Here is a 27,472-nt window from a genome sequence, read left to right as displayed (position 1 = left end):
CTGAAATCAAGAAAAATGCAGCAAGAGAAAAGGCCTTTTTCTATATTGTTTATTAGCTGAGATTGTAGTTCTAAAATTGCTAGAGAAGTTGACTTATTCCTAAAAAACTTACCAAACGAGAATTCATCAATTTTTCAAGAATTTTGCTAAAGATTGGAAGAATAGAGATAGGACGATAGTTTCCACGCTCCAGGTTTGATTTACTTTTATGTATAGGAGTGACTTTTGCAAATTCCAATTAGTCTAGAAATATTTCTTCCAAAAATAAAGAGTTTGCTATGATAGAAAATGGTGTAACGAACTAGTTTAATGAGCTTAAGAGGAACATTATAAGAATCGTTTGATTTACTTTCATCGAGATTAGCTATTGTAACGCTGACCTCCTCCGGGGTTAATGGGTGTAGAAACATGCTATTTATATTTGGATTTGTCAAATAATCATTAAAAACCTTTGTAGATGGCCTCATCTTTTCTGTAGCAACTGTCAACTAGTTTCTGTGCAACTGAAGTAAAATTTTCATTAAATGAATTAATGACAATTTTGCTATAAGATATAAACTTTCGAAAATGGCTTTGAAAAAAGCAAACATTTTACAACATACTTAAAGCTTTTTCGTCTGACACTCCTCAGAGCATAAAACGTCAGAATAGGTTCCGAAAAGACACGTTTGAAAAATATATACCCAGTTGTGGATCGAAATAGGCCAATCAGAAAAACGCAAGCACAAGACCGGTATAGTTGACCAATCAGTGCCGCGAGCCTAAAGAAAAATTACCAATGGAGTCCAAGAGAGAAAACGAACTCCTTTTGTCTACACAATGGCGGCTTTTTCGTTTTTATGTAGATTGACTCCAAAACTGCTAGATGGAAGGACGACCGGGCTCTGCCAATTATCCGAAACATGTCGTCATTATAGAGTTTTGCACAATCTGGGTTGTCTAAAAGATGTTGACCAATGGCAGAATCACTTGTTTTAACAGTGTTTCTAGACCTACAAGATCGAGGAGGCTGTTCTCTTTGAGGGGCAGTTTTGTTTCGTATGTTGGAAGGAACATGCTGTTTTATCCTATCCCCCAATCTTTGGGTTGTGCGCCCTACGTAGCCAGAATCACACTGGCACGTAAATTCATAAATGACGGAACTTTTTTGTTTGGTAGGGACGCAATCCTTTTGAATGGATGGAAGGGCTCTCCTAGTGCTGTAAACAATCCGAGGATTGACAGCAAAGAAACAATTGGTTATGGCTTGCCTAATTTGACTCTCGAATCGCAAGGAAGTGTTACCAATCCATGGTAGTTTCAAATAAACTGGGCACTTTTGCGGACCAAACTTTTGAACAGCCGAAAAACTTGCGATCTTCTCCTTAGTATAAGATAAAATGACGTCTTCAGGATAGCCGTTGTCCAAAAAGATCGTTTTGAGTTTTTCCAGTTCAGCGTGCAGTTTAGATTTCGAGCAGATCATAAGTGCCCTATGTACTAATGTTTTGACAAGGTTGACTTTGCGTTGTTTTGGGCAAAATGAATTCCAGCGTATGTACTGACCGGTAAAAGTAGGCTTGCGATATACACTGGTAAGAAATCCAGTGTTAGACTTTTCGACCAAAACATCTAAAAATGGTAAGGAATCATTTTCTTCCTTTTCAAACGTAAACTGGAGGGCTGGGTGTAGGCTATTTAGGTGTTTTAGAAAAATATCACGCTCAGCCTCTGTTTTGAAAATGGTATATGTGTCGTCCACATACCGAAAATAGACACCTGGCTTTTGGTCGTAGTCAAACAAACGCTCTTCATGAAAGCCAACAAAGATATTGGCCAAGGCAGGTCCCAGAGGGCTACCCATAGCGACACCATCCTTTTGTTGGTACATTTCATTGTTAAAACTGAATTCAACTGAACGTGTTGCAGTTTCCATCAGTTCAATGAATACTTCCTCTGGGAATGGTGGGCTATTAAGCTCGCTCCGGTACAAAGCGTCGGCACATATTTTGATGGTCTCACTCAAAGGAACATTTGTGAAAAGACTACTAATGTCAAAAGAGCACATGAAAGATGTTTCGTTTTCGATGTTCAAGTTTTGCATGAACTCAGCGAACGTAAAAGAATCCTTGATGCAATGTTTTGAATATTTTTGAAGAACAGGGTCCAAAACTTCAGAAAGCCACTTAGCCAGTTCGTGTTGTGCTGAGCCAATCATAGACAAGATAGGTCTAAGTGGGACGTTCGGCTTGTGTATTTTAGGGAGGCCATACATTTGTGGTCGTTGAGAGCCCGTGGGTCTTATCCTATCATAAATTTCTGTAGCCAACATTTTTGAGTTGACCAGTTCCAACAAACGTTTTTGGAGTTTCCGCTCTAGTTTGGCTCTAGTCTGGAGTTTCCGCATATAAACTTTCCATTTATTAGTAAATTATGTTTTAGGTTATAACTATTATTGTTTGTTGCATTTATTATTTCTTTAACTCCAGATCAGAGTTTCTTGCTTTTCTTTTGAAATTTTTCGTAATATGCAGCATAGTAGCTTTTTTGCTCTTTCTTATCAGGTGATTGATAAGATCTCTGTAGTTTTTATATTTTTTGAATATACAGGGGTTTTTTGTTTTTAGAAATTTCTTATAATATCTATTTTTAATTGAGATGGATTTTAGAATTCCTTTGGTGATCCAAGGTTCTAGCTTTTGTTTATAAGCTTACAATCTTTTGGTGGTACAAAACTTGTAAATGGCTTTGAAAAAAGCGACGATCGGGCTTTACCAATAATCCGAAACATGTCGCCATTGTAGTTTTTTGCACAATCTGGGTTTTCTAGTAAATGCTGCCCGATAGCAGAATCGCAGGTTTTAGTTGTAATTTTAGATTTGCAAGACAGAGGTGGCTGTTCTCTTTGCGGATGGGTTTTGTTTCTGATATTAGACGGAACATGTTGTTTTATTCTATCCTCCAATCTTTGGGTGGTGCGTCCTACGTAGCCAGAATCACACTGGCACGTAAATTCATAAACAACGGAACTTTTTTGTGTGGCAGGAACGCAGTCCTTTTGAATGGACGGAAGGGCCTTTTTCGTACTATAAACAACACGTGGGTTGACCGCAAAGAAACAATTTGAAATGGCCTGTTTTATTTGGCTTTCAAAACGTCGGGAACTGTCACCGATCCAGGGTAGTTTTAGATGGACCGGGCACTTTTGAGGACCAAATTTTACGTCAGCCGAGAAATTTCCTATCTTCTCCTTAATGTAAACCGAAATAACATCCTCTGGATAGCCGTTCCTTAGAAAGATCTTGGTTAGTTTTTCAAGTTCCGAGTCGAGTTTAGACTTAGAACAAATCATCAGTGCCCTTTGTGTAAGCGTTTTGATGAAGCTGATTTTTCTTTGTTTTGGGCAAAACGAACTCCATCGAGTGCATAACCCCGAAAATGTGGGTTTACCGTATACACTAATGCGAAAACCAGTGTCAGATTTTTCAACCAAAACATCTAGAAATGGCAAGGAGTTATTTTCTTCCTTTTCAAATGTAAAATGTAGGGCTGTGTGAAGGCAATTAAGGCGTTTTAGGAAAGTATCACACTCAGCCTCTGTTTTGAAAATGGTAGATGTGTCATCCACATACCGAAAATAGTCACCTGGCTTTTGGTCGCAGACAAACAAACGTTCATGAAAGCCAACAAAGATATTAGCCAAGGCCGGTCCCAGAGGGCTACCCATAACGACACCATCCTTTTGTTGGTACATTTCATTGTTAAAGGCAGTGTGTCGCGCTGTTCATTGGTTATATGTCTGTTGAATTTCGAGGGTCCGCGAAATTGAAGAAGCGTGACAAATTAGCACAACTGACCAATAGGAGGTGAGATATCGCCTTGGCTACGAAATGAAACTCACTGAAACAGAAGCTGTGGGTGTTCCGATGTAGCGCTCCGATGTAAGGTTTCTTGTTTTGGCGACACATTTTGCTCACATCATTGCTGTCGAAATGTTGAAAAGTACGCGTGGACGTAAGAGAAAATCGTTTGACGAAAAAACGAAGCGTGTGAAAGTGTCATTTCACGAAACAACGTTGGAATTGTGGCGGAATTTGCGAGGAGAAATTGGCCTTCACACCGATAACGAACTTGCTTTGGCATTGATTTCATCATACAAAAGAACACTAGCGAGGTAAGGAGGAGTTAGTCTTTTAAGCAAAATACTCTGACGGACCTCTAAGACACTGGACTTAGCCCTGACTAACGTTTGATTTCATGTGAGCAATATTAGGAAAGAAAACTTTGAAATTTAACGAAAGATAGTTTAGACACGTTCTGTGAGGACACACATTTCCCATAAAGCACATGTTCAGGTTGGCCTGATAGCCTGGCTAGGCCTAAATCGGATGGTTGTTAGATTTGTTGACTTTAAAAATTCAAATACATTAGAATTGTTTATCCATATTTCATTGCTTCGAACGATCTGCTGTCTAGAGTAGAATAGGACAGCAAGTATTACCAGCGTTTCAAAAAGGGGTAGCCCTTAGAAAAATTTAACTACCAAGAAAATGTGTGTGTAGCCCTAACTTTTTGAGTGCATTAGACAAAGCTCTGCAATATATTGTTTGTGCACATGCCATACTCTGCAAACTGGGGTTGAATAAGCCTGCTGATTCAAGAATAATTAATACTATTATGAGTAGAAAAATTTAAGAGATAAGAAATGAAAATATCAAATTGTTAGAATATGCAGATGGGGATTAAAGAACCTTTCATTTAATAAGTATTTGGAATGGAATGGGGGAATAATCATGCATGTTTCTTTCCTACACAGTGGTTTTGTTGTCTCCCCTGGTCATCAAGAACTGCACTCCACCCCTTTGCCAAAAATTAGGCAACGCAGTTAACAAGAATCAACTGACACTGTAAGAAGAAAGCTGATCTCCAGTACATTAGAACCAGCAGAAGAGTAAGTTTCCTTCTCATGATGCTCTTTGCGCTGTGAATTTAAATATAATTTCTGGCTTTGGATATTAGTCATGATCTAAACAGTTTACAACTAAGCAAAAATCTTTGAAGATAGTCTCCCTATTGCTCTAAATAACATATCTGAGGCATGAGACTTCCTTAAATAATTAAAAGACAATCATCTCCTGCTGTAAAAAAGAAGTTATTGCAATAGACTATTTCTGTTTATTTGATTGATTGATAAACACTTAAGCAACCACTTTATAGTCTTCTTAAAAGTAAATAAATTCTTAAATCTTATAGAATGCTTGCATGTTATGAACTGTAAGGCTCACAAATGTGTCTTTATTTTTGTCATAGTCCTCAAGTTAGTGAAGTATTCAACTCGGATATAGAGATTGAATGCATGGAAAATGATGGCATTAATGATATCACAGTTGCAGCAGAAAAATGTGAGACCAGCCCATGCCAGGAGGATTGGTACAGCGACGAATCCTCTGATGATAGTGATTTTGACTTGGAGGAGAGGTTTCAAGATATGAAAATTGGAGATGATCATCACCTGGCCCACATGAAGGAGTTTGTTCAAACTGAGGATGAAATTTCAGAACTTCAGAACAATGATGAAGACACTGAAACCATCAACATGACGAACCCTTGCATCTCAACTGCTGATAAGACACTGTTAGATGGCCTAAGCATGACATGGGAATCTACGGATGATCAGACAATTTTACTCGGGTATAGCAAGAGTAACAAAGTTACTCTGCCAGAAAATTATCATAAGGATTTTTTTAAGGAAAAACATCTAATTAATGAGCTGAGTTTAGTTGAAGATGAGAAATTTATCTGCTCATTGACGCAACTGGAGAACCTGGTTGGCTGTATTAGTTGTGAAATTTGTGGGCAAAAGAGGAAAGTTAAAAAGCATGGCTTCATTGGAAGTGTTGCAGAGCTCTGGCTTGAATGTGAAAATAAACATGCAATGAAATGGAGTTCTTCTGAGACAGTTAATGCAGTTTATGCCATCAATTTGCAGCTGTTATCTTCCATAATATTGTCAGGGAATCTTTATGTGAAGGTCTCTTTGTTAGCCAAGCTACTAAATCTTAAGATACCATCCGATGTATCATTTTACAGGATTGCCAAACATTATGTCAATCCAACGGTAGATGAGTGGTGGGAAGAAATGCAACCCCTGATCTTTAGGCTGTTTGCAGGTAAGGAAGTTACACTTGGTGGAGATGGAAGAAATGACTCTCCTGGTCATTGTGCAACATACTGCACATATTCATTCATTGATACAGTGTCAGATTTAATAGTACACCAGGAGATTGTGGATGTACGGGATGCTAACATGAAGAGCCCAAATATGGAGAAGCTTGGTTGCAAAAAAGGCCTGGATAAACTCCAGAAAAATATGAAAGTTAGAGGCTTTGTCACAGATGATCACAGTCAAATATCTGCAATGATGAGTAAGAATTTCCTTTTTTTCAATTTTTGTATATATATTTATATATATTTTATACAGGTATACTATACATATTTGGGCATTTGTGTTTATAAAACTTCTGTCTGAACATTTTTGTTTGCAAGGGATTAACTGTTTCATGACTTGTCTCCTCAATTACTGTCAGTAAAATTGCTTGTGATTGATTTTGAATAGCAGCTAGTGTTTAATGTTCTCTCTTTAGAATAATTTATATACATTGCAGAGAATGACAACAGTTTCACTGAAATAAAATTTCAAAAAGATGTATGGCACAAGTCAGCAAAACTTACAAAAAAGTTGGTGCAGGTAATGATATTGTCACATATTGTGATATATTTAAGTTTATAAACACTTCCCTATATTTAAAGAGGAAATGATAATATTCGTAACTGGATACCAGCAATCAGAAATCATTTTTGGTACTGTTCTGAAACCTGCAATGGAAATTTAGATGTATTTAAGGTAACAATCTATTGAAATTGGCATTACAACTTTTGCTCTCTATTAACATGCTTTCTCGTGGCTAAGAATAAAAACCAAATATTTTTGTCTGTCAGGAAAGACTCACAGAAAAGGTTCTGGTTTGGTTTCCAAAACCTGAAATGAATTTATTATTTTTGGAGGGTTATCATATTAAACAATGTAAAGTATAATTGCTTAGCTTGTTTGAGCAAATACTTCAGCAACATTCCTTACTACTCTGAAAACCTCAAATAGGTTTTTGTGTACAAGTGTGTATTTATTTAATATGTATGTATACTAATATAGACCTTTCAAAAATGTTTTTGAGGATTTGTCTTTCTGTTAAAAGTATGGATAAGCAAATAAATTGATGCGAGCTTTTTTGTCATATCAATTTCACAGGACAAATGGCTTAGCCTGCTAAAGCATCTGTGCAATATGCACTACCAATGCGATCACGGATGCCTTGATACCACAGGGAGAGCAGACTGGTTTTCACCTACTGATTCCGACTTCCAGCAAATAAGGGGAATTATTCTTGACAAGAAATTCCTAAATAGCCTCAAATTCTACACAGATTTCAGGTAAGCAGAAGTTTTGTAACAAGAGATATCATGAATTTCACACGACTATTTGAATTGAAGCTGGGCCTTGTTTCTAAAATACATATAGAATACAAACCAACAACCTTTATTCATTGAACAAAAGTTTATAAAACACCTGCGAAACACTTTTTCATTTAAGAATACTTATCCCTTTTGCAGGCACACAGGTCAACTTGAAGTGTTTCACAACCATCTTCTGATGTATTGTCCCAAACGTGTTTTCTTCAAGTAAGTGCTACACTTATAAGAATGTTGGGATAGTTTTAATTTGGTTCAAACTTCAGACATTACAAAAAATACTATTTTTGCATTGTTGTTTTTTAATAGAAAAATGTATATGTATACATTCTGCATATTTTGTTCACCATGTATTATATTCACAAAACACCACAAAGACATTTTCACACTATAGTGGGATGCAAGTAAATTGCTTTTCTTGAGAGACCTCAATTTATGTGTAATTTGGCAAATGATAATGTTAAAAATAAAGCATTATTATGCAATTTTCAAAATTGTTCTTCCAGCTATCCTGCTTACAAAGTGCGTAACAGGCTTGCATTGATTGATCACAATCATCACTGCAACCGTTTGCAAGCAAGAAAGGAAAATGGAGATCTCTTGTATTCACGTCGTTGGAGTAAAAAAGCTGGCAGGTGGATCCCAACCATAACTAAGGAGCCTAAGGATTATTCCTACGTATCAAGATTGCTGGCAGCAGTTATGAACAAGCGACGAAATGATAGTGGCAAAGTTGAAAGACATAAACCACTTTCAGAAGAGGATCCCAGGTGGAAATCTAGGACCATCGCAAAGCTTCCTGCAAGAGCAACTGGTGTTTTGGTGGATGAAAAAAAATCTCGATTCACCAAATAAAAACAAAAAAAACATTTTGTACATGAACTAATAAACCAACATTATATCCTAAGTAAACACTGTATATAAGAGGAGCAATTTTTGAATCAAAAATATGAATTTTGAGTGCATCTTAAAGGTTACTATTTTAAACAAAAAAGTATGTTACAGCTATATTATAAAGGGTATTTTAAGTATGGTGGTCTTTAGTGGTAGTTATTTACAATTTTATTTTGGGAAGGTAAAAGATAAAAATCAAAGAAATGTCTATGCAATTAAGTTGGCTCAGATAGATTACAATAAAGAATTTCAGACAATTAGTGATATTAAAATAACAGCAAGAAAAAAGGAGTTAGTGATCTTTGTAGCCAGTGTACATATTGTTTGGAGAGGGGTATTTGTCACGGATTTTCCAAACACAGCATGATGGTATTACCACCCGGTTGCCAGCACCTAAGGGTCCATGCTGCCACATTACAAACTGTCTGTAAGCAGTGTGTCTCATAGTTTTTCTGTCTTGACTTGGTATATCAACTCTTATATCACATCGAGAATTGATGGCAACTTCAAGTACATTTCCATTCAAACAAATGTCATAGAATGTTTGATCCTTGGTTATGCAATTGCGCCTTTTGCAGCACTTTCTCTCCTTTTGGGTGGGCATTTCACGACACTGCAAACATTTGCACCATGAGGGGACAACACTGAATGAAGGCTGATTGGTTTCCTCCACTGCATTTGCCATTTTCTGACTAATAAGATCAATAAGCAAAGATTTTCTGTCTTCAAAAACCTTTGCTGCCATCTCTAAGAGATCTTCATGATTAAGGTTTGATAATGTTGCCTTTGGGAAAAAATAAAATATACTTTTGATTAGACAGAAGGTATACACATAAATGTTTACACTACACACTTTGTGCTGGTAAGCCATATGCACAAAGTGCAGCAATATGCAAATATTTCTTTTCTTAATAGTTCCTTTTTTGTAAATAGTTCTTTTTTGCTGAAATGTATCTCGTGTTAATAAATATTGAAAAAATGAAATGCTTGCTTTTTTATCTGTAAATATGTAATACACGAGCTCTTTGAATGTGACATTTCTATATTAGGCATCGTGTTAAATATACAGCATTTAACTTGGGCTAAAAGCAAAATAAGAGCCAAATGATTTGTAAGTTTCAGTTGTTTATTATACACTTATGTGGTACAAGAAATTTATCAACAAACCTTGACATCGATGATCGAGCTGTGTGGAGCACCTGCACATACTGTCCCTCGCGTATCACCCCCGCAACTTTCTGCAAGGCCTATCACTGACGATGGTTCGTCGGTAGGAAGGCGGTTTTGGCATGGCTTCTTTTTGCTTCCGCATGTGCACAGACCAACTTGACAATGTTTTCTAGCATTTCTGCATGGGCACCCCTTTCTTTGACAAGTACTTCGACAGTCACAAGTGATTGTAATTGGAGGTGCTACAGGTTGCCCCTCGACACTAACTGCACTACTAGGCCTATACCCGTCTCCAGTTGCAGTGCCTCCTAGGTCAACTGCGCCGGAGATCATCGATTCGTTTCTAGATATTTGAAACTCTAGATGAATTTCAGGCCTATCTGAACGGGTACGATTAAATATATAAAGCTCTTGGCTTCGGTTATCATTTGCGCTTTCAACGTCTTCTGGAACAGTAAATCGCTTCGCCATTTTGTCTATAGTACCAGACTTTAATTCTAATTTGCATAATTTACAGAGACTTTCCCTTTGTCTCGTTCAACCAATGAACGGCGCGACATACTGCCTTTAAGCTCGCTCCGGTACAAAGCGTCGGCACATATTTTGATGGTCTCATTCAAAGGGACATTTGTGAAAAGACTGCTAATGTCAAAAGAACACATGAAAGATGTTTCGTTTTCGATGTTCAAGTTTTGCTTTGCATGAACTCAGCGAACGTGAAAGAGTCCTTGATACAATGTTTTGAATATTTTTTGAAGAACAGGGTCCAAAACTTCAGAAAGCCAGTTCGTGTTATGCTGAGCCAATCATAGACAAAATGAGTCTAAGTGGAACATTCGGTTTGTGTATTTTAGGGAGACCATACATTTGTGGACGTTGTGAACCTGTGTTTCTTATCCTATCATAAACTTCGCTGGTCAACACTTTTGAGTTAACCAGCTCCAAAAGGCGTTTTTTGAAGTTTCCGCTCTAGCTTGGCCGTTTTATCCTGTGTTTTGACGTCACCCAGTTTTTCGAACTTTTCTTTGTCGAGGAGAATATTCTCCATTTTTTGGATGTAGTCCTTTTTGTTCAAAATAACCACTCCTGAACCTTTATCAGGCTTAGTAATAAAGATGTCATTATTGGACCGTAAATATTTTAATGCTTGAAAATGTTCTCTATGCAAAAGAAAATCTGAGTGCTCGATGGGAGAGCCGCTGTAAGTGTACGGCGAATCGCTTAGTCGTGCTCGTAATTTGTTAAATTCCAAAGCATCAGAAATATCGTGTCTGGCAAGTTGAGCGTCTAAAATTTCGAATTCAGCAAAAAGTTCCTCTCTGTTTATTCGTTGTGGTGGGATACAAAACTCAAGGTCTATCTAAAACTACCCTGGATCCGTCTATCTAAAACTACCCTGGATCGGTGACAGTTCCCGACGTTTTGAAAGCCAACTAAAACAGGCCATTTCAAATTGTTTCTTTGCGGTCAACCCACGTGTTATTTATAGTACGAAAAGGCCCTTCCGTCCATTCAAAAGGACTGCGTTGACCCTGCCACATAAAAAAGTTCCGTTGTTTATGAATTTACGTGCCAGTGTGATTCTGGCACTGATTGGTCAACCTATACAGTCACTGATTGGTCAACCTGGGTATATATATTTCCTAGCGTAGAGTTTTCGATCTATGTTCTGACGTTATAAATTCTGAAGTGTGTCCGACAAAAAGCTTTAGCTTACTAAATGTTTGCTTTTTTCAAAGCCATTTATAAGCTTTCTTTGATACTGGTTTTAAGGGGACGTGTTTATTGATAGTGTTAAGCAAGTTTTCATGAAATATGTCATATTGCTAATTTGCTCCCTGCATTGAATTGATAGATGTTTCAAGATTCTTTTCCCTTAAGTCACGTATGTATAAATCAGGGTTGAAGTTCTTAAAGTCTCGAAAAAGACCTCTATTGTTCTTTGTTGATTTTAATTGTAAGTCTTTGCAGAGAATAAAATTAGGCATATGATCAGATAGTTTAGAAATCAAATTTCCACTTTAAGTCTCATGATCAATAGAGTTCAGCAAAGTTAATCAATAATTTGCTGTTCAGATAAACGAGAGCATTTTCTGTGAATAAACTTCTGACAGCAATTACAGGGTACCGCCTTTTCAATATTAATCACACGTCGGTTGCAAACCGAGCATGTTTTATCAAAATCTTTGGGTGGGTCGTATGCTTTCCTGTCAGGGGCATTGACGACTAAAAACTGATTGTTTGAGACCTTTTGAAAAGGTAAGGCCTCAGTCAAACAGTTTTTACAAGACCAGTTTGATAACAAATTATTTCCCAATTCTAGAAAAACTTTGCGGGTTAAACCACTACATTTATGGTGAATCCATTTGCAACAAATGTCACAGGAGATACAATTTGGTGAGTGACCTTATATTGCACTTAAATTTATGAATTGATGTTAATATTGGAAAAATAAGCCGTTATTCGCAAATTCCAAGCATTGACAGTGGCGGTGCTTGCTGTGGTGTTTTAGGTCTCGTCGAAATTCCAGAAAATAATGATTGATATGTTTTAAAACGGATTCAGCAACAGGATGTGATTTAGTTACTTTTTCTTTCTTTGTTTACAGAAACTGCTATGAAATATCTAGGCCTAACTCTAGAAAAAGCCGAGAATAGGTCAAAATTCAATGCTTGGATATTAATAACAGAATCTAAATATAGTGGCCAATTTTTGATTTTATGTAATCATCGATATTTTTGGACTATTTCAAAACCACACTCGTTGCTTGTAATTATTCTTCAGCACAATGCGTCCCTTCCCGCATCTTTAGGCCTATAAAATGCCTCCGGGGTACATTTTCACACAAAATTTCATTACTAATTTGGCCTTACCAAGAAGAAATAAATTTGATTCATACCAAATTTTCTGTAAGGTTTTAAATGACAGAAAGAAAAATTCAAGAATTATGTACCTAAAATGGTCTATATTATTAGACAATAGACTCAAAAAGTTCTTTCTACTTTATATGAAGATAAAAATTACAAGCACATACTTTTTCAACTCACTTTTTGCGACTATTTAAAATGGCGGAAGTAAACAAATTTGCCTTACCCGGCAGTACGTAGCATGACCCGAGTTAGACATCTAGCGCCTTCGGCGCTTCAATATCATTGTTTTATATTCCTATCTCTTTGATTTGACCCCAAAACTGCGAAGGAGATCTTTCTGTAAACAGGGGCCTACATTTGTGTGATTCATTGTCTGATATCAATTTATCTAGTGATATGACTTGATTTTAACAAGCAAAAGGATTTTAACAACAGATTGGATGATTTTACGTGGTGAAATGAGGTTAGTTTCCTGTCTCGTGTTTCTTCCTTCCTTTTTTGAAGATTTCCCTATTTGAACCCAAATGGCGATTTCCCTATTTGACCCACAGATCACAATCTTGTGACCTTGGTGCAGGATGTTTGAAATTTACATTGTTAAGAAGAGAGTGTGTAATTTTTTTGCGATTTCTACCTTTTGCTATTTATTTTGAAATTACAAAGATTGTTTTTTAACAAGACAAAACACTCTAATTTATACTGCTAAAATTACCATCGTTGAATAAAAAAAGCTATACTGTCCTCTGAACATTGGCTGTAGAGGGCAAACAAGGACTGACTCTAATTAGTGGAAAACTCTGTAGCACGTATAAGATATGATGAACACAACACAGACCTTAGTGTGCAACTGAATTCAGTGTTTACGCTATTAAGTGTTTCTTAGTCCTAGAATCGGGTGTTAAATCAGCTTACTTTTATCTCGCTTCATCATTAATCAGTTGTCTACCAGCCTGCTTTCTTGATTTAACCAGATGTATGTAACTAAAATCCTGGCCAAAAGGTTAGTGGACTGGTGAAAAAACCACGAAAATTGCAACTTGACCCCAAAAATATTATCAAAACCCCCCACCCCTGCAGCAATGTTGGTATTTTTTAAAATACCCAAGTAACAGAACATGGTAGAAAAGATCATGCGAAAAAGGAGATTAAACCTCTACTAGCCATCAACCAAATTACTGGTATCGATAGTGTGGTGGAACTTTACAGCATAAAAACAGATCTGAGGATTCCTCCAGAACATCCCTCCTTCTTTCCTGATGATTCAAAAGCAAGCACATTACTTATTCACAACAGACAACACTCAGCTCGCCTCAGATATCCTTGCTTTTCATAACGAGATTTATGATAAACTTGGAATAGATGAAAATTTTGAAATATCGTGGACAGATTCACTTAATACCGAAAAGAATATCGTGGATGAAATATTGAAATCAATAAATAAGGAAGTCAGTGGGTTACTGTCAAGATACATATTCCTTCAGCAACAGTATGCATTATTTGAGAGGGTTTATGTGAGTTTAGAGAAACCTTTTTAAAAGCAATTGACCTGAAACAGAAGGATGACGCAAACGGTGATAATAATCAAGCTGATGACAATCTGGTGGTTTCTAAAGCCCAGCCCCAGCAGGTCTACTAGACAGAGAATTTTGTAGAAAAAACTAGCCAACTGCCTAACCTCAAATTTTATTTCACATTCTTACTTAATCGACCATGGAAATTCCAAATCCAAGATGGGCCAAAAAATATTATCACCGGAAGGTGCTGTTTTTGATGACGTCATAAGAAAAATGATAAAATATCTTTAAAAATCAGCCAAGGACTTGACCTCAACTTTTCTTGCATTTTTGCACTGAATAACGCTTTCTTCATGAGATAAAGATAGAACGCTTCGGTTCGCCGCAATGCATCGTGGGATCAAAAGTCGGACAAACATCACGATTCACGAACGGTGCTGTGCTGTGATCACAATAATTGAGGTGGCAAAGAAAGGTGCAACGAAACATTGCTGCTGGGGAACCTGTACCTCTGATTCAAGGTACCCCGATCGAATGCTGGAAGGTACGAAACTCTTCCCGTTTCCCAAGCCAGGCAAGATTCGCCAGGGCTCTACAGAATGGGAGAAAAGTCAAGCGAAGCTTAAAACAGAGAAGGCCCGAAGATGGCAATATTTATGTGGGAGGAAAGACTTTTCAAGACCAGAGCAAATAACGAGAGATACTTATATATGTTTGTTGCATTTTGCAGAAAGTTCTCGACCAACAGAGCATCCTAAACCTCTCCTTGCCTGTCTGACGGATAAAGAAGCAGAGGCAAGAATGAAAAGGAAAAGAAAGCCTGCTATGGATCGCTGTTCTTATGGCCTAAATGAAAAAATTAGAAAAAAATCTCAGTTGGGGATAGCATTTGATGACAAGAATGATAATATTCGGGATGTTGAAAAAGCTGCTGAATTACCAGGACCTTCAGGTGTAAACGGTGTAAACGAAAAAAATCGAGAAAAGGCAACACAAACAATGTATGATAACTATATTCTAGGTGCCAAGATTGAAACCATGCTGATACGAAATCGTGTCAAAGTAGACAACATTGACAAGGATAAATATGAGCCCAAAAATTCAATGTTGTCAATACTCACTGACAAGAAGAAAACAAAATTTTTCACAGGACTCTTTCCTCTGCAATTTGATGCTCTATACAATTTTCTTTGCCCAGCAAAATTCGAGCTCGTCTATTGGAAGGGCAACAAGAGTAAAACAAGTAAGGAGCCTTCTACAAGCACAAGCAATAAGATGGGATGCAAAAAAGTGTTTACTTTGAGGGAAGAACTATTCATAACTCTGCTGAAATTAAGAAGAGGATTCACCCATCAAACAATAGCCTACATGTGTGATGTATCAGTGTCTTTGATCAGTACTATCTTCATAATATGGATACAATTTATGTATTTACATTTCAAAGAAATGAGGAACCCAATGTTTCCAAGTAAAGAAGATCTGAAGCCATTTTTGCCAAAGGTTTTCAAGCCGTTTAGAAATGTGAGGTGTTCTATTGACTGCACAGAGTTTTTTTGTCAGACTCCAAGGGACAAGGGACTTTGCACATCAAGGCAATGTTTATTCTTCAAATAAACACCAGGCTTTAATAGCAGTGACACCAAATGGGTCTGCATGCTTTATTTCCGACCTTTATGAGGGCAGTATTGATGATGTTTTAATAACAAGCCAGTGTGGCATCCTAGACAACATAGAACCTGGAGATGTGCTGTTAGTAGACAAAGGTTTCACCATCCAGGAGCTTCTTTATGCAAAACAAGCAACGATAAAGATACCAGCATTTTTAGGCAAAAGGGAAAAGCTAACAAAGGAGGAAGAGATGGCCACAAGAAGGATAGCCAAGGCACAGATTCATGTTGAACGCTTAAATGAACGTTTAAAGAAATTTTTACTTGTTGGAAATTACAATTCCTCTATCATTAATCCCTATAGCTTCACAATTAGTTTACGTAGCAAGCTGTCTTGTCAACTTCAAGCACCCTTATGTAAATAAGTCTTTCTTTAGGATAGCTTTGCGTACATTGAAATGTTGAGAAGTCTTCCTGTTTTTAAATATGTACTAGGCATCCCCAATAATGTATGTATTCACTTGGGGCATACTGAAAATGAAGGATCCATAATAGACCAGGCGGGAGAATGGGGGTAGGGTTCCCCCTCGGGGAAGTAATTCTAATTGGTGGGTTTGAGTAATTTTGGGGTGCTGATTCCGAGAAACGATGTTATACGGGCAAGTTGGGGGGCCTTTAGCCTCTCTTTCACGCCAAAGTCTCGTTTTCAATCAAAATAGAGCAAGTTGCTTTTTAAGGGTCCACCTTCAGTGGAGTATCCAAGATTCATTGGATCTAGATTATTTTAAGATGCTGATTCCAAAATTCGATATTATAAGTACGTATAAGAGGGTGTTTGGCCTCAATTTCATATTTAAATCTCGTTTTCATGCAAAAAGGACCGAAGTGGCTTGATAAGATTCCTCCCAATGAAGAAAGTTTTCCAAATTTAGCGCTATAGGGTAATTATGGTGTCCTGATTCTAAAAATAATGTTTTAAGGTCTTTTGGGGGTCTTTTTGGCTCCACTTCATAACAAAATCTCGTATTCAAAAAACGGTCTTGAGCATCAGCCGCTATAAAATTCAACTATACTATAAATCATCTATCAATCTAATTAAATCAGTTTCCTCCAATCTATGTATAGAAACTGTATATTTTATGAATTTATTATGATGACGCATCGTACAAATCAATGATATATTCATTAAAATTGTTTTCTCTATCATTGCCGTCAATTAGATTTGCCAGCTTTCATCCCATCCATGACTGATCAGCTTTCATCCCATCCATAATTAGCTAGGTTTTCCATATCCACCATTGATCGCTGATTCTGAGCTTTAAATTCAAGGTGGCAGCTTTAAATTCAAGGTTTCGTTCGTAAATTTCTGCGAAAACATTCTCTTCCTCACGTCGTTTACCGTTTGCATCCTTTCGTTTCCATTAAAATCGTATATAAACTTTTCCAATCCCTTCTCAACTTTTTCGGGTACTTGAAGCGTGGTCCCCAGATTCGTAAATATATTTAGGTAATCTATCTTTTTGCCATTTGTCTCTAAAAAGCTATTTTCCCTTTTCAAAAATATAGAAACATAGTCATTTCCTGAAGAGGCAAGAAGACCGATTAGTGCTCTCCTCTTTTCTTAATGTCACAGTGTTGAAGACGCTACATTTACAATTTTCCTTTTTAGACCTGTTCCGTTATCAATCAATACTTGAATTCGCGCAAAATGAAGGGCAACAAAGAGGGATAGGACATTGATATCCCCTGAAGGTGATCTGACAGAATGCCCATTCCTTAGGTTTGCTGCTTTCACTAAAGCAATCAGCTTTGTATATGCTTCTTCGTGATTGCTCGTATAACATCGATTTTCGGAATCAGCACCCCAAAATCACTCAAACCCACTTAATTAGAATTACTTCCCCGAAGGGGGACCTTACCCCCATTCTCCGCCTGGTCTATAATACCTCTTGTTAAAAATCCCTGCAAGAGAAGAAGCGTCTAAAAAGTCTTAAGTATTTAAAAAGTCATTAAATACTGCTTTTGAAGCCATGGTTCAGACCCAAATTTTTCCATTTAATATCCCTTATTCTCAGCTGAAAAAGGGTTAAAATTCTCCTGTTTGGGCTATGAAAATTTTAAAGGTGAAGATTCTATGCCTCTAAAAATTTCTAGTATTCATATTCATCCAAATGTGTGTATTTGAAATCTAAGAAGAAAGTTACAGAGTAGGGTATTTCGAAAGTACACATCAACGAAATAGGAAATACAATTCAGTTGTTCAATACAATGAACATAGTTTTAAAAATTTACAAGGCCATCCTTTCACAATAAAAAGCTAATTAATACCTAGTAATGTGTGGTACGCAAACACATACAACAACTACGGAGTTGATGGAAAATTAAACAAAAACAAACAAGGAAGAGGGGGTTCAAAAGATGAATTTGGAGGGTACTTACATTTTTGCTGACATGATATTGACATAATATTAATTAAAGCATTAGTTAAGAGTTTACACAATAAATGGTGGGAGTCCTCTCGGTACCCGCATTTCGAAGTACTCTGGTATGAATACTTTGTGCCAGAATGCAGAAATGTTTCTTCACAAACTATCTTGGAAAGCATGGTTTGGTGTGATCCTTTGAATTGAAGGAGGACCATTTGGTGTATGCAGCACAAAGTCACATAATGAAAGTCCTGTGTTTAGCAACTGCAACTGAATCTGACAATAGTACACCCTTTCAACATTAATTTCTTTTCATGGACCCCAAAACACTGTCGACTTAAAACAGTACTTGAAACTTGTTTTTTCTCAATTTGTGTAAGAAGATCAGAAATAGAAATATTCTTGAAAATCTTCAAACATTTAATCTCAACAATTCCAATAGCGCTACCAAAATTATTAAGAATGAGGCCATCAGGACTAGCACCAAGGAAGGGAACTTCAGTGTTGATCCACATCCCTGTTTCTACAACATTACTTTCTGTGGCCATCATATATGCTCTTCTTGCTTGTGGTTCTTCCTTTACCCCGTATTCCATATACATGGTTGAGATATGCTCTGAAAACCAGACATTACTGGAAATCCATTCATGCATGGACTATGCATATTGATTCCCATTTCCAGCAAGAATTTGTTCTCCAAATATATATGGCAGCTTGCATTTGGAGGCTGTAATTCGAAGCAGCCCCTCACTGTGCCACCTCGGAGAGGTGCTTTGTCCTGATGTGCCCACAGTCTCCATGGGCCCATTATGGACACCCTTGTTGTTTTCCATCAGGCATTCTTTGAAAATACGAACATATGCTGTCAACCCATCCCTTCTTTCTGTTAATTTAAAGTTATGTCGAGTTTCGCAGAAATAGCGTAAAGAAATCACGAGTGTATATCTGACAACATAACAAAACTCAATAATAATAGCGAACACAACTTCAGCAAGCGAGACACACTAAACTCATTACAGTCACATGATGTATAACCGCTTTTGCGGAACAGGAAGCGGATGTAGATACGAATCAATATAACAAAAGATAATTATTGTTCAACAGTCCCCCTTGATGAGTATCTTCTCTTAGTCCTTTAATCTAAGACCCATCAAGTTTCGCAATTTTTCAAACTTTTCTTTAGGCAGCCCTTTAGTAAGGATATCTGCAATCATTTCCTCTGATGGACAATACTTTAGATTTACTTGTTTCTTTTCCACAGCATCTCGAACAAAGTGGTACTTTATATCTATATGCTTTGTTCGTGAGTGGCTGGTTTGGTTCTTTGATAGAGCGATTGCTCCTTGGTTGTCTTCGAATATTGTTGTGGGTCCCGATGTTTCAATTCCTGAATTCTCTATCAATCTTCGAAGCCAGATAGCTTCTTGCGTTGCTGTACTGAGACTGATGTACTCAGCTTCTGTCGTTGACAGCGCAACAACACTCTGCCGTTGACTTCTCCATGAAACTGTAGAACCTGCTAGTTGAAACATGTATCCTGAAGTAGATCGTCTTGAATCAACGTCACCAGCCCAATTTGCATCAGAATACCCTTGTAACTTTAAACTTGCGTTGTTTGCGTCAAACGTAAGGCAGTAGTCAAGTGTTCCTTTCAGGTAACAGAATATTCTCTTAACTCCTTGCCAATGATCTAAAGAAGGGTTTGACATGAACTGACTCAGAGCTCCTACAGCAAAACATATGTCTGGTCTTGATGCAATCATGGCATAGTTTAATGATCCGATTGCTGCTTGATATTCTTTCTTGTCAAACGCTTTTTCACCATCAGATAGCTTCGTGTATACATTTCCAGGTTCCATTGGTGTAGAGACTGGCTTACAGTCAGTCATACCAAATCTTTTAAGGACGTTCTCTAGATATGCCTTCTGATTTACAAAGAGAGTTCTATTTTCTCGACTGCGCTCAATAAGCATTCCTAAACATTGCATCGCAGGTCCCATATCTTGCATTTCAAATCTTTGTGATAACATCTGCTTCTCCTTCACAAGCAATTGGCTATCATTGGAAGCAATCAGGATATCATCAACGTATAATGAAAGAATCACAAATGATACCTGATTTCCATTGCTGGACACCAGTTTTGGTATATGCATGAATCTGCATTGCTCTGCTTGTACTCAGAATCCTTTAGAAATCTATCGATTTCCATATTCCAGCATCTAGCCGACTGTTTCAGGCCATACAGACTTTTCTTTAACTTGCAAAACTTTCCTTCTGCGCCCTCTTTAACGCATCCAGCGGGCTGTGCCATGTAAATATCTTCCTCGAGTATGCCGTTTAAGAAAGCAGTCTTAACATCCATTTGGTGAAGCTCGAGATCTAATGTGTTGGCAACAGCTAGAACTACTCGAATTGAGTTATACCTCGCAACAGTTGCAAACACTTCATTGTAGTCAGTTCCTTCTTCTTGGGAGAAACCCTGAGCCACTAGGCGTGCTTTGAATCGATTGAAGCTACCATCTGCATTCCTCTTGATCTTAAAAATCCATTTGCAGCCAACAACATTCTTGTCAGGTGGTAAATCAACTAGCTCCCAAGTGTTGTTCTTGGTTAATGATTCATATTCACTGTCAATGGCGTCCTTCCACTGTGTTGCGAATTTACTGTTCAATGCTTCTTGTAGACTTTTAGGCTCTTCACTGTCCTGCACTGCAATATTTGCACAGTCCAAATCTTCATGTTGCCACCATTCACCCGTTATACTTCCTAATCTTTCAGGAGCAACTCTGTTTCTTTGAGGTCTTTGATGCAGTTCTTCTGGTACAGCATTTTCTTCTTCTTGATTCTCTGCAAGTTCTTCATTATCTTTACTCTTGTTGGCATCTTGTACGGCCTTGAAATGCAAAGCATCAGACGATAAATCTTTCTTGTCAGTAGTTAACAGTTCTGTTAATCCATTTTCATTGTCAAACAGTTTGTGTTCGAAGGAATTCTCCAGAAATATGACATCACGACTTCTTATCATCTGCTTTGTTTCAGGATTGTACAACTTGTATCCTTTACAGCCAAAAGGGTAACCAACAAAGATACAATGCATAGACTTTTTGTCCAGTTTGCTTCTTTTTTGGTCTGGCACATGGACAAAAGCATTACAGCCAAATACTTTGAAATGGCTTACATCAGGTTTCTCATCATACCAGCACTCATGTGGTGTTTTCTCTTTCAAACATGATGTTGGGCTTCTGTTTCTGATGTAATTTGCTGTAGACACAGCCTCTGCCCAAAAACTCAATGGAAGATTACCATGATGTAGCATTGACCTTACAGTTTCTATGATTGTTCGGTTCATGCGTTCAGCAACGCCATTCTGCTGTGGTGTGTTGGGAACCGTGACTTCGTGCAGTATTCCACGACTTTTGCAATATTCAGCAAATTCTTCTGAAATGTATTCGCCTCCATTATCTGATCTAAGCTTCTTTACTTGTTTTCCAATCAGTCTTTCAGATGACTCAAAAAATTCTTCAAATTTATCCAGTACTTCACTCTTCTTCTTTGGCATGTACACAGTAGTGTAGTGAGTACAGTCATCTATGAAGGTGACAAAATACCTTGAACCTCCCACTGAAGTGACATTCATGGGACCACACACATCACTGTGTATGAGTTCTAAAGGCTGAGTATTCTTCTGTGAACAGTTCTTTGAAAATGGTTGGCGACTTTGTTTCCCATAGGCACAGCCTTCACATTTTCTATCAGTTTGCTCATTTGGTTTCCAGCTCAGCCCATCTACCATAGATTTGTTGTGCAGCAGCTTCAGGTTGTCATAACCAAGGTGTCCATAGCGATAATGCCAAAGTGCATTGTCATCATTTGCAACAGTTGATCCAAAACAGCATGATTGCTCAGGATCTACATTCAATTTATACAGTTTTCCATGCTTGTGGCCAATACTGTATACATTGCCATTGATGATTATCTTGCAATGTTGACCTTTAAACTGCACTTCTGCATCTTTGTCAGTGATAGAAGGCAAAGATAGCAAGTTTTTCTGTATTTTTGGTACGTAAAGTACATCTTTCAGGGTTGCATTCACCTTGTCTTTGCCATCATACAAAACAAGCTGCAATTCCCCTTTTCCATAAGCAAAAATTACAGTATCATCAGCAAGCTTCACTTCTATTGGTTTCTTGAATGGTGTATATCCATACATCCCCTTTTTAACAGGGGTCATGTGCTGTGATGCCCCCGAGTCTATCCACCAGTCATCTTTATCTGATGGAGTATTACCCACAGCTAACGCAATCTCAGTTGCTGTTTCTTCATTTACCTTGCCATTTTCTTGTTTTGTTTCTGCCATACTTGCTGTTACGTTCTTGGGGTTATTTTTTGCATCAGCTTTCTTTTTAAAGCAATCCCTGGCAAAGTGTCCGGGCTTTTTGCAATAATGGCATTGAAATTTCTTGCAATTATTTATTTTCTTGTGTTCTGTTAATTTCTTTGTAAATAATGGATCTTGGCACGCCTCAGCTTTTGGAGTACTCACTGTCCCTTCACTTCCGCCCTGCATTTTATCATATTCGTGAATTAATCTGTCACGAACATAGTTCCAACTCAATTTCTCTTCAGCAATTGTTTCTAGAGCAGTGATCAAATAATTGTATTCCTCAGGTAGACTGCTTATTAAAATGATAACCAAATCTTTTTCAGCTATTTCGTCATCCACTGCTTCCAAATGCTCGGCAAGTGTTTTAATATAATTTATATGGTCGATCATTTTCGCTCCTTTTCCCATTCGTGCAGAATATAGCTTCCTGCGGTAGAATATTTTTTGTGATAGCGATTTTCGTTCAAAATGTTGTTCAAGATTGTCCCAAGCTTCTTTAGCATTCTTAGCAGATCGAACATAAATTTGTAAACTTGTTTCAACAGACAGGCACACTGTCGCGAGGGCCACATTTTCCCTCTTTCGAAATCTCCTTTGCTGTTCAGGATTTGCTGCGGCATTCAGGGTTTCTTCTCCCGTAACTAATTCCCATAAATCTTTTCCGATAAGGTACATTTTCATCTGGAACTTCCAGCTATGATAGTTCTCTCCATTCAGTTTTTCAACTTTAAAACCAGTGTCTTCGGCTGCCATGATTACAGCGAAATATTCCGACAGACTTCCTCTGATTTATTTATGTACGGAGCAAATATCTAAGCCATGTACAGACGAAAAAACTTATGAAAAGTGTCTGGGCCCATAACCTGTTAATTTAAAGTTATGTCGAGGTTCGCCGAAATAGCGTAAAGAAATCACGAGTGTATATCTGACAACATAACAAAACTCAATAGTAATAGCGAACACAACTTCAGCAAGCGAGACACTCTAAACTCATTACAGTCAGATGATGTATAACCGCTTTTGCGGAACAGGAAGCGGATGTAGATACGAATCAATATAACAAAAGATAATTATTGTTCAACACTTTCATCTATTAAATCGTAATCTTCATAATTTATTCTCAGTGTCATTTGCCACATGAACTGGTTATTTTCTTTACAGCTTATTTCCTGTAGATCCTTAACAAATTCATCTATGTCCTGGCCTTCCTCTGAAATTTACAGGTCTAGGATCTAAGTTAATAATCTTGTTCTTGGAGAATTTCTTAGATGAATAGTTCTCCTCATGAATGGCCTTTGGGCTTTTTGTTCTTTTTTTCCCCGTGTTCCACACACATAGCTTAGAAGTGGAAGGAGAAATCACAGTGTAGCCATTATTCTTTGCAAAGTCAATAATTTTTAAAGGAAGAGCAGCAAAATGGACCAAAATAACATCTTCCATAGTCAATGTAACCCGAAAGGATCAATGCTTACAAATTTCGCAGTCCAGTGTTCACTGAAACATATAGGCCGAAGGTACGATTGGCGTGTTGTTTGTCCTATCTTCGATCCCATCATGCATTGCGTCAAAACACGTGACGTCAATCGAATAAAGCGCTATTAACTGAGCAGATTTCAAATCTGAGATGAAATGAAAAATATCTTGAGCGTAAGTCAAATTTTTTGATGACGTCATCAACTTGGAGAAAATTCACTTTGAACCTTTTTAATTGTTTTCTCGCAACTATAATTGTCAAATATGTTCCATATTCGAATAGCACATATTCAGTGCTTTTGAAAGATGTATTGAATTACTATTATACTTACTTTTAAACGTTCTTTCATGACGTCATCATCATTTTATGACGTCATCTTCCTTTAAAGGTAATTGAATAACACGTGAAAGTATGCCTAAAAATCTTTAGCTAGTTAAAAAAGTCACCCACAATTACAATTTGGTTGTATAGAAAATGATATGGAATCCATCCATCCTTCATCACTGTCTCCTTTGCTGGAACTCCCAAAGAAATTGTAGTTCCACTCATCATCGTCTGCTTCAAGCTGATCACCGTTATTTCCCACGCCCTGGTCCTCATTGGTTACGGAATTTTCTTCGATTTCATCACTAGAGCGCTGCAGATATTGTAGTTTTAAGCGGAGGATGTGAGGGGCCCTGTAAAAGATGAAAATAATTTGTGTGAAAAAGATGTTGGCTGATTCCAGTATTTTCTGCAGATTTTTACAGCTTTTTTAACGTTGACGATCGAACATTTTTCTCATCAAGCCGTTAAGAAACGTTTTTCTCTGTATATCCTCTTAGTGCCATTTCTTATTTATTTATCAAATGTAAGTTCAAAATTAGAATATATAAAGAAATTTTGTTCTTTTAAACCACACTAATACCACCTGTAGGCCAGATCATTCTTTCCGTAGCATGTCTAACCAAAGCTTAAAGGCAATTTCTCTTACTACAACGTATGGATCTGGTTGTAGAGCTTCTGGTTACCTGTTTTTCATTGCCTTGCGAATTCTTACTCCTATCTGCACAAGTGTTTCATCACATTTCCCTTTGTATGATTATTCTTGCACAAATTTGATCGCTTTCGCGAGAACGTCTTTGCAGATTTCCTGTCTCATCGTAACTCCCTCGAGAAATTTTTCCTTCCCAGAACACCCCTAAAGCTTTTCAAAATGTTAGCTTTCCTTACAACAAACATTACCGGTTTTGTTTGGCAGCCAATAACTGCACAAAGAGCCGATAGATTTTTGGAACTATCTAAACCCAGGTAAGATACGACTTTCCAAAAGTAACGTCAATCAATCAAACTAACGTCAATCGTTGTCAATCTTTAATGAATATTTCCTTGAATGCTTTACCCACAATAAGCAGAAAACTACATTAGCGTCCTTTCGACAACTAAAAATGTTTATCGATGAAGCAAGTATGGAATATCAAGTGGATGCCAGCCTCTTCATAGCTGCAATTAAGCAAGTATGTCGTTGAATGTCACTGAGCTTGTCTATTTTGCCAAATTTTTGTCTCAGTTATCTGAGCATGCAGCTCCTTTGAATGAATTGTTGAAGAAATGTATCACATGGAGCTGGACTGCCGAAAAATCTGTTGCTTTTAATGGTTTAAAAGATGATCTGATGTCTATGTCAGTACTAGTGCATTTCGACCCTAGCCTGCCTTTAGGACTTGCCGTGATACAAGTGGTTCTGGAATTGGTGCAGCGTTGTTTCATGTTTTGCCAAGTGGAGAGGAACATCCCTTTCAGTTACCGACCATAAGCAGCTTGTAACAATTTTTGGATCGACGAAAGGTATTCCAACAATAATTGCAAGTCGATTGCAAAGATGGTCGATGATATTGTCTGCGTATACTTATAAAATTGTTCCAAAGCCAACTGCCAAACATCAAAAGCCAACTGTCTCGATTGCCTTGTGGCTTTGACACACAGTTTTAATCTGGACATGCGTTCGTGGATCTGGTAGAGTACGAAGTGTTTGGATCTTTACCAGTCCCTGCTGAAGATGTAGAGGATGCTTCAAGGAGGGATGCTATTCTGTCAAGCGTTATTGATGATGTATGCAAGGGAAGAAAAGTGAGCAAAAACTTGAACTTTACAGATGTTGAAGTAACTGCTTTTAGTAGACGTGAGGCTGAACTGACCTTATGTGATGGAGTTTTGATTAGAGGATCTCGTGTTGCTGTACCTAAGGAGTTGAGGGGAAGATTGTTGAAGGAATTACATGCTGTTCATCCAGGTATTGTTCGTATAAAATCGTTAGCAAGGGAGAATTTTTGGTGGCTTTGTATGGATACAGAGTTTGAAAATGTTGCTCGCAGTTGTTGTGAATGTCAAGAAGGTGGAAATGATCTTCCAAAGGTGCCCCTCCATCCTTGGCAGTTCCCGGACAGGCCTTGGGAACGGTTACATATTGATTTAGCACGTCGATATTGTGGCTTTATTTGCTGTTCAAGGATTACCTGAGCAACTTGTTTCTGATAATGGACCACAATTCACATCAGAGGAATTCAAAGAACTTTGCAATTTCAGGGGAATCAATAACTGCTACGTTACACAACATCACCTCCAAGCAAATGATCTGACTGAGAGATTTATTCAAACCTTCAAGAAGTCCATGAACAAGATGGCAAAGAATAGCAAGAATATGGATAACAATGTTGATAATTTCTTGCTTACATATCGAGTTACGAAAATGGCAACAACTAATGTCTCTCCAAGGAAATTGTTGATGGGAAGAAAGTTACGTACTCGTTTAGATTTAATTCATCCTGGAGTAAAAAGAAATGTCAATAGAGAAAATTCTGCTGTTATCAAGGAAAGAGTTCAAAAGTCACAAGAGAAGCAGAAAGCTTATCACGATCGTACAGCGAAGATGAGAGAATTTGAAGTAGGAGACCACGTATGGGCACAAAATTACAAAAGAAGAGGACCGAAATACGTTCGTGCCAAGGTACTTCGCAAAACAAGCCCAGTGTCTTATCGAGTTTTTGTTCGTGATGGCTTGATTTGACGAAGACTTTCCAAGCAACTGAAATCTCGAGTGGAAGCAAGAGATCAGTCAGTTGATTGTAATGAAGATGATCTACCGTTTTCTTTGTAAAATCGATCGAATGACCACAAAACTAATGCTCTAGAGACAAATGCTGAGGTGGAAAATCTACCGAAACAACATAGCTCAGTTCGTGTAAGGAGACAACCGGAAAGACTGAACTATGACATTTTGGGTGGACAAAATTAAGAGGGGAGATGTGATGATTGTGTTATTGTTAACCGTTTAAATAGAGTAACCCCAAGGGGACTTTATGCTCGTGCATAGTTGTTTACGACAGTTTGTGATTTCTTCGAAGTTGAGTGTTCTGAAAAGCAGATACGTTTGTTTTTCATGTCTCGTTTTGCTAGGCCATGTTTTAAGGAAACATAACAGCATTAACACTAGCCTGTTCGGACGATTCACCTTCCTACAAAGATTTACTTGCTAACTCAAAAAAAAACCATGCATGTCTAATCAATTAGAATTTTTGCGCTCAAAGTTTATAAAACACTTAACAACCTTAATCCTCTTTTCATGGAAGACTATTTTGTACCCAAAAC

The 27,472-nt window shown here is 37.6% G+C and overlaps 4 protein-coding genes across 7 annotated transcripts in view; 2 read left to right on the top strand and 2 right to left on the bottom strand.

The window, feature by feature from the left end:
* LOC148958664 (uncharacterized) overlaps positions 1 to 27,472 on the top strand; it is a 61,355-nt gene that overhangs the window by 17,400 nt on the left and 16,483 nt on the right. For both annotated transcript variants that reach the window (XR_016144489.1, XM_089111935.1), the window contains exon 2: positions 11,894 to 11,967. Coding sequence is in view for 1 of the 2 variants with exons in the window: in XM_089111935.1 (XP_088968061.1) it covers positions 11,894 to 11,967 (74 nt within the window). In the remaining variant the exon portion in view is untranslated. The remainder of the gene's footprint in view (positions 1 to 11,893; positions 11,968 to 27,472) is intronic.
* Positions 442 to 11,790, bottom strand: LOC148958667 (uncharacterized). The gene is made up of 4 exons (XM_089111840.1): positions 11,722 to 11,790; positions 10,507 to 10,930; positions 1,702 to 2,391; positions 442 to 503 (listed from the first exon to the last, which is right to left on the bottom strand). The coding sequence occupies exons 1-4, from the start codon at positions 11,788 to 11,790 to the stop codon at positions 442 to 444; spliced, it is 1,245 nt and encodes a 414-aa protein (XP_088967966.1).
* LOC135693488 (uncharacterized) lies at positions 2,359 to 8,361 on the top strand. 3 transcript variants are annotated; one of them, XM_089111930.1, is made up of 6 exons: positions 2,359 to 4,153; positions 4,796 to 6,404; positions 6,645 to 6,727; positions 7,286 to 7,467; positions 7,648 to 7,716; positions 8,013 to 8,361. In XM_089111930.1, exons 2-6 carry the CDS (start codon positions 5,267 to 5,269, stop codon positions 8,359 to 8,361), a joined length of 1,821 nt encoding a protein of 606 aa, XP_088968056.1. In that variant the 5' UTR covers positions 2,359 to 4,153; positions 4,796 to 5,266. The 3 variants fall into 3 exon arrangements, with proteins under 3 accessions (XP_088968056.1, XP_088968057.1, XP_065068067.2); XM_089111931.1 differs by having other exon boundaries at positions 2,359 to 4,930; positions 5,290 to 6,404; XM_065211995.2 differs by having other exon boundaries at positions 2,359 to 6,404.
* LOC135693493 (uncharacterized) lies at positions 8,693 to 10,056 on the bottom strand. The gene is made up of 2 exons (XM_065212000.2): positions 9,568 to 10,056; positions 8,693 to 9,184 (listed from the first exon to the last, which is right to left on the bottom strand). The coding sequence occupies exons 1-2, from the start codon at positions 10,039 to 10,041 to the stop codon at positions 8,693 to 8,695; spliced, it is 966 nt and encodes a 321-aa protein (XP_065068072.2). The 5' UTR covers positions 10,042 to 10,056.

Source organism: Rhopilema esculentum, chromosome 12 (assembly GCF_057945365.1).
Source record: "Rhopilema esculentum isolate cy_ngs chromosome 12, ASM5794536v1, whole genome shotgun sequence".
Lineage (NCBI taxonomy): Eukaryota > Metazoa > Cnidaria > Scyphozoa > Rhizostomeae > Rhizostomatidae > Rhopilema > Rhopilema esculentum.
The sequence above is the reverse complement of the archived record's forward strand: the minus strand, read 5'-3'. Positions and strand labels throughout refer to the sequence as shown.